The sequence below is a fragment of the Hordeum vulgare genome, chromosome 5H, assembly GCF_904849725.1.
Source record: "Hordeum vulgare subsp. vulgare chromosome 5H, MorexV3_pseudomolecules_assembly, whole genome shotgun sequence".
NCBI classification, from domain to species: Eukaryota; Viridiplantae; Streptophyta; class Magnoliopsida; order Poales; family Poaceae; genus Hordeum; species Hordeum vulgare.
Genome location: NC_058522.1, coordinates 478182281 through 478189634, shown reverse-complemented (window position 1 = coordinate 478189634; position 7354 = coordinate 478182281). Strand labels below are relative to the sequence as shown.

Below are 7354 nucleotides of genomic sequence, written 5' to 3'. Positions count from 1 at the left end.
TGATATCCAGTTTTGAAACTTTTTAAGTCACTAATTTCACACATTACAAAAAATTTGAAAACTAATTTCACTGCACGCTAGCAAAACTGATAATTCAGTCATAAAACTGATTTCAGTCACTCAAATGAACATATTTCACACATTTCTCGAATACTACATTTTACCCAGTTTAAACCTACTTCACTCAAAAACTCTATTGAAATATGTTTTCATTCAATACAAAACTAATTTCTTTCAAAGTTTTCACTATTTACAAAAGATATATTTTACTCATTTCAAAAACTATGAAATACTATATTTCACTCGTTTCAAACAACTAATTTTCACTATTGTTTGAAATGCAAACATAACTAATTTTACTCATTTCAAAGTTTTCACTGATTCAAAAAAATCCACTCTTCTTAAAAACTAATTGCACAAAAATAAAATTCCACTCCTTTTCAAAAATAGGTTTAGCTCATTTCAAAATAATAACACCGAATTAATAGATTGAGCGAAATAAGTGAATTGAAACGTTGAAATTCAAACTATCTTTTCACATGTTTAAAAAAATGATTTCACTCATTACAAAGAGATATATTTCACTAATTTGACTAGTTTCAAAAAACACATTACACTTATTGCAAAAGATTGATTTCACACATTTATGTTTTAATTTAATTCAAAATTCTATTCCACTCAATTCCGAAAACCGTTTTCCTTGAAATTCAAATAAGTTGAGTGAAATACGTTTCAGTTGTTAGACAAATATAATTTTCACATTTTGCAGTAACCAGTTTCGCATCATTTCATACACTGGAATAAGCAGAGTTCAATATTTCAGAAAAGTGACATATTAAAACTTAGAAAAATAGTGATATATTAAAACCAGTAAATATTGTGATAATTTATTTCAATTAGATTCATGAAATAGTAGTATAATTTAAGCAAGTTCAAAATATATCCAATATTGGTCTTGTTTTAAAGATCTTCTTGCCAGAATTTCAAATATATAAAAAATATATAAAAGAAGTTTCGGTTGAAAATATATAAATCATCTAAATTTTGAAATCGAATAAAATGAATGGGTTTTGGGTGGGGAGAGAGGACATAAAATTGAGAACCTAAGCATGCATGTGCGTGTACTTGTGTGACAAAAGGTATTTATTTATTGTGGAAGAAAAATTTATGAAACATGCATGACAGTTGATGTGACTTCTTAAAATTGCTATATAAGAAGGAAATTGCAGAACACATAGATATACGAATGTGGTACTAGATGAGTTGGCCGCATCTTATTGGATGGGTGGGCACGGTAGCTACAGGCTCCGGTAAAAAGAGCGTTGCGGGGTTGCAAAGTGGGTGTTTTGGAAGACTCATATTCCTCTCCTCCACCCCCCTTCCCCAACACACACAAAGGTATACGTTGGTTTGCCAGGTGAAAGCCCTCCTTCGAAGAGGGTGTGATGTTCGTACCACCAGTTTCTCGATGTTAAATGGGTTTGCCGTCTCCACGAGCAGTGGTGGAGCTTTCTTAGGGCCAACCTGGGTCATGACCCCACCCTGCTTGTGTAGTTTTCTTATATTATTAGCATATAATTAGATAAGAATGATGGTGTTTTGCCCAATCTTTGATTGAATAGCCCCTCCTCTAATTCTGATCAAGTCGTGCCTGCTTCAAAGGTGTACTTTCTCCCGTGCCTCTACTTTGTGAATGAACAATCTCCGCAGAAGACTACCACGAGTCAGCACTCTGCGATGAAGCTGCCATCACCTCTACGTTGCCAACTTCTTTGCCTCCCATACTTCGATCTGCGATGACTGCCTTCCCCACAATGATTTCCCACGCCGTAGGTGTCTTCAGCTAGAAGGTCAACATGCTTGCCTAACCTACCCATGGCTAGAACTCATCTAAATGAGATATAATTTGGTCTCATTCACTTTTTTTCTATGGTATGTTATGATAGATTAAGGGATGCCCTCCATCACCCCGCTCGTTGCGGTTGCGGTTGGGTGTGTTTGGTTGCAGTTGCAGCTGTGTTACTACGGTTGCAACTACTACAACAACAAAAAAGGAAAAAAGCAGGTTCCCTTCGCACCTTACGTCTTGCAGTTGCGGGCGTGTCGGGTCGGTTGCAACTACTAGCTTTAGGACAAGCGTTTACAGTTGGCTATCACAGATTGCAGTTGCAGCTGTGTCGGTTAGGTTGCAACTGATACATAGAAATAGGAAAAAAAAAGATGCCCTCCATCACCCCGCTCGTTTGCGGTTGCGGTTGGGTGTGCTTGGTTGCAGTTGCAGCCGTGTCACTGCGGTTGCAACTACTACAACAAAAAAAGGAAAAAGCAGGTTTCGTTCGCGCCTTACGTCTTGCAGCTACGGTCGTGTCGGGTCGGTTGCAACTACTAGCCTTAGCACAAGTGTTTACAGTTGGGTATCACAGGTTGCAGTTGCAGCCGTGTCACTGCGGTTGCAACTACTACAACAAAAAAAGGAAAAAGCAGGTTTCGTTCGCGCCTTACGTCTTACAGCTACGGTCGTGTCGGGTCGGTTGCAACTACTAGCCTTAGCACAAGCGTTTACAGTTGGGTATCACAGGTTGCAGTTGCAAGCCTTGTTGGTTAGATTGCAACTGCTACATAGAAAAAGAAAAAAAAACAGAAAGGATGCCCTACATTGAAAAAGTGAATGAGGCCAATTTGTTTCTCATTCGAATGAGTTTTAGCAAAACCGTTTGTATTATGTGTGCAGGTTTGTAGGTACGTAGTCATATATATCAAGCATCGATATCCTATTATTATATCGTTGTAGTGTATCGGCGCTTGGGTGTAGAAGACAGCCTCCAAGCCTAAGGTAGATTTAAGGAAAAACCAATCCTTTGAATGCATGCGAGTCTTTCTCGGTTGTGAAAAGTAGATATCATTTTTGGGTAGGCCGGAGAAAAAAAACCATGAGCTTCCACATGTTGATTTACTTCCAAACGAGCACAGGCCAATGCTATCCGCGAATTAGAGGTTCACTAGTTGACAAATATAGTAGTAGTTCAAAGTGAAGTTTCTTCGAAGTGAGTCAAGCCATCCTAGGTGTATTTTTTCCAGGAAACCTAGCGAGTGTTTTGAGAAACGCCGTACAACATAGACCCTCACAAACTCGCACATAGAGTGTTCTCTAGGAATACAGCTAACCCATACAAGCACCTTCGAAAACCTAAGCCAGTAAGCGTACACCTAGCGCAGATCACCACATGCGCCTCATAGTCGACATGAATGTCTACTCTCACTCAACTAACGTTGTCTGAAAATCTGAAACAGTAGAGTAGTTGCACATTCTAGAAATTATGAACAATTTGATCGAAGTCCTAGAAACAACTACGAGTGTATGAGTACTTCTCAAACTGAATGGGCCGGGAATAACACTCCTCAGCCTCAAGTTTATTTCTTCGCACGGTCAACGGCCAAATGCAGCAAACGCTTGTTCACAAGTACAGTATTAGTCAATAACTCAATATCGCCGATGCCGTCTCCGCAATTGAAACTCACAACCAACCATGCATGCGCGCAGCATATGCATGCAGATAGTACTAGAAACGAAGGCCGCCTGAGCCGAGACACCAGGCCCGCGCATGGCAGATGGATCGTCGATCATTTCTTCAGGAACCTGCCCCTCCATTTGCTGGAGTCCTTGGGGTAGCGCTTGAGCGTGCTGCGGTCGATGTATATGAGGCCAAAGCGATCCTTGTACCCGTCGCCCCACTCGAAGCAGTCCATGAACGTCCACGTGAAGTAGCCCTTGATGTTCACCTTCTGCCTGGCCAACATTTGCCGACATTAATTAATTTGCACAAGGTCAGTCCAGGCCAGCTAGCTAGCAAATCAAGGAGGGCGAGACGAGCCATTTTGTTAAATTAGTACAGTACTTACTTGATGGCGAGGTTGAGGAAGAGGAGGTGCTTGTAGTGGTAGTTGATCCTGGCTGGGTCCCTGAGGGCCTCCTTGATGGGCAGCGAGCTGTTGTTGCCTTCGTCGATGCCGTTCTCCATGACGTAGACGGCCGGGTTGTTGTACCTCCGCTTGGCGTAGAGCATCAGCTCGTGGATGCCCGGCGGGTACACGAAGAGGAACTCGGTGTAGGCCTGCGGGCCGAGGGGCTTGCCGTCGCGGAAGCCGGTGACGTTGGAGCGGTTGTCGGCGTCGTAGGAGCCCTGGAGCGGGGTGGCCGGGGCCGGCGTGGCGATGGCGTAGTAGGTTGTGTAGTAGTTGAGGCCGACGAAGTCGTAGGAGCCCCTGAGCGCCGCCGTCTGCGCCGGGGTGAACGCCGGCAGCCGGGCGCGGAGCCAGCTCCTCATGGACGCCGGGTAGTCGCCGTGCACGATCGGGTCCATGAACCACCCCAGCATGAACTCCACCCGGCGCTTGGCGGCGGCCTTGTCGGCGGTGGAGTTGCTGTAGGGGAGGTACCAGTGGCACACCAGCGTGATGCCCACCTCGCCGGCCTGCGCCTTCTGGTACTTGCGCCGGTAAAGCGCGACGGTGGCGGCGTGGGCCAGCAGGATGTTGTGCGTCACGATGTAGGGCTCCCGGGCCGAGTCGCCGGCGCCGCAGGACGCCGAGACGTGCGGCGAGCACCGCCCCGGCGCGAAGACGCCCGTGGAGTAGCCGTAGGTGCTGTACGTCCACGGCTCGTTGAACGTCGTCCAGTGCTTCACGCGGTCGCCGAACTCGTTATAGCACACGTCCGTGAAGTCCACGTAGTCCTTCCTGCGCCCTTGCATGCATCCGTTCCGTGAATAATTTGATTCGATCCAGAATTCCGGATGCTCATGCATGCTTCGTGCATGCATGCATGCATGGCCCATCTTCACTGCACGTTACGCGCGCTCACGCCGAATGTTATCGGGATCAGACTGTTCGTTCAGGCCTCGTTTGACTCTAACACCAATCTTAACGAGCGTTTATTCTGCGCATATTTTGTGCTGGTTGGTATCTCTCCAGCAATTTTGTATTGTATTACTACTATTATAAAGTTTTTCTATATGACTAGGAACTGTTTATAAAGTTTTATATTTTTTGCTTTTTGCGGGAAGGAACTGTCTATAAAGATGATTGATGGTATATATGGCACATGTTACTATTGAAACTCTGTTTGTAGGGCAAAAGAGATGTCCTTGAATTCATTGATCACTTACACGATCTTTTCACTGAGGAAGCCACCGTATTTATCCTCTAGCCCAAGGGGTGTGTCCCAGTGGTGCAGTGTCACATACGGCTTCAACCCTACCATGTCGAAGAAATAGGTACTTTCTTAGTGAAAAGATAGTGTAGGGAATAGTGTATAGTACAACAAGTTATTTGAAGCCGAGAGGGAGGGACCGATGGAGGGAGGGAGGGAGAACACCTTTAGCTATGACGTCGTTGATAAGGCTGTTGTAAAATGCAATCCCCTGTCTGTTCACTCCTCCACTAATAGAACCAGCTGCGAGTAGTAAACCAAACAGAGAGATGGTAAATAAATAAGTTGCCTGAAGAGAAATACAATTACTGTGTTTTTCTCTCGTAATCTGTTCTGTCACCTACTTGGCAGTATCCTGCTCCATGCGATGGAGAACCTGAAGGCATCCATGTTCATGTCTACCACCAACTTCAGATCCTCCTGTAATCACGGATCGAAGTCGAAGCCAGGTTAGTTAATTTCGAAAATGTCGAGCGAACGCTCTACACTGCCGCATGAACATGACAGTAGCTCACCTTGTACCGATGGTAAAAGTCTAGCGCTACGTCTCCGTTGCTGCCGTCTGCAATCTTGCCTGCAGGGAACATACAGTTTTGCTTTTAGCTTTTCACTAACTGATAATCTCAAGCTTAAAACTGATGTCTATCTTTGGAGAAGAGAATATTTGAGCCTAGTACTGCTTCCGTGCCTTAGTTTGTCATTCGTATTCAGACACCATGCATGTATATGCTTATAATACTGCAAGTACATAAACTATATGGGAGGAATGAAGACACATGCATTGGTGTAGATGGACTGATTAGATTAGATTAGAGCGTGTACCTGGAGTATGGGCGAACTTGTCCCACACCGTCGGTCCTCGGCCACCTTCCTTGACGGCGCCTTCGTACTGCACGCAAGCCATTGCTGATGAGTAAGTGCATGTGGTAATGCATCTACGATCAGTACGTTGCCGGAGCGCCATGCACGGACCTGGTAGGCCGCGGAGCCGGTGCCGAAGACGAACCCCTTGGGGAAGCTTTGCCTGGTGAGCGGCGCCTTCACGGGCGTAGCCGGATGGGCACCGCCGCCCGCCGACGCCTGGGCGCCTCCGCCGCTCGACGCGAGGGCCAGGAGGGCGAGGAGGAGAGCGGGGAGGACCTGGCGGTTACCCATTTCTCTTCTCCCTGCTGCCTCCCACCCGTTGGACACCGCGGCCAATAGGATGAATCGAATGGTTGCCTATGCTATGTGCTGCGCACACCCTCCGTTATATAGGGAGCTGGCTGGCTCGAGTCGTCCATGGCGTGGCTCGCTCTCTCTATCGAGAGAATCGTCCGTAGACCATGGGCAGGTAGAGTAGGTGTCAATAGCTCATGTGCGACACATTTGATGCGAATTGGATCCTGTGCGACATATTTGATGCAAATTGGATCCTGTGCGACGTTTCTCTGACCCAAATAGCCAAAGACCCACTCGGACGATTAAAATGGTCGTCAACGGAATTGAGGTTATGTTTAAGACATGTGGGTCCTACTTGGCAGATCGTCAACTTACGGCCCCACTTGACAGTGCATCTACTAACGGGCCCCACTTGACAGTGCATCTGTCCCCGTGCCTGGCCTGTCTGTCTGAACCGCCCGTCTGAAGCTCTGTTTCTCCCGGCGGTGAGCCGAAGACGGCGGCGGCGCTTTTGTTGCAGCGGCGGAGCTTTCGATCTCGGCGATGGCGGCGGCTGTGGTGAGTGAATCCGGAACCCTTGTCGAGCCCGTTCCCTTCTGTGTCATCTCACTGCAGTTCCTGTTTTCCTTCTCTATTTTTTTTTGTCGATTTGATCCAGATTTGGGTGGGGCGGAGGGGGGCTAAAGGTGATGGAGCCTCCAGAGACAACAACAACGTTGACTAGGTAATCTGTGCATCCTTTCCATCCTATGCGATGCCTCGCCTGCTTCCGCTAGCTCACAGTGCGCGCCATTGAAAAACAGGGCCGATGATGCTCGGACATTTGAATTCACTATTGAATTCTTTCCTTCTAAGGCGAAGCTAGGCGATGGTAGCTTGCGGGACATAGAGGGAGATACTATTGTGAAATGGAAGGTTGAATTATCAGAGATTGATCCACAAAAACTACAGAGCATGGAAGAGAAGGCCGTGAGGAATGTGGTG

The 7354-nt window shown here is 46.4% G+C and overlaps 1 protein-coding gene across 1 annotated transcript; it reads right to left on the bottom strand.

The window, feature by feature from the left end:
- Nucleotides 1-3366: 3366 nt before the first annotated feature.
- LOC123395813 (beta-glucosidase 30-like) lies at nt 3367-6437 on the bottom strand. The gene is made up of 8 exons (XM_045090848.1): nt 6182-6437; nt 6032-6098; nt 5725-5783; nt 5554-5629; nt 5375-5452; nt 5166-5253; nt 3901-4737; nt 3367-3787 (listed from the first exon to the last, which is right to left on the bottom strand). Exons 1-8 carry the CDS (start codon nt 6362-6364, stop codon nt 3622-3624), a joined length of 1554 nt encoding a protein of 517 aa, XP_044946783.1. The 5' UTR covers nt 6365-6437; the 3' UTR covers nt 3367-3621.
- Between the last annotated feature and the right edge of the window lie 917 nt (nt 6438-7354).

Excerpts from the sequence above, each read along its gene's own strand:
- LOC123395813 (XM_045090848.1), bottom strand. The coding sequence starts at position 6,364 with ATGGGTAACCGCCAGGTCCTCCCCGCTCTCCTCCTCGCCCTCCTGGCC. Across the intron at positions 5,784-6,031 it reads CAAGTTCGCCCATACTCCAG|GCAAGATTGCAGACGGCAGC; the intron begins GTACACGCTCTA and ends TGTTCCCTGCAG. Across the intron at positions 5,453-5,553 it reads ATGGAGCAGGATACTGCCAA|CTGGTTCTATTAGTGGAGGA; the intron begins GTAGGTGACAGA and ends TACTACTCGCAG.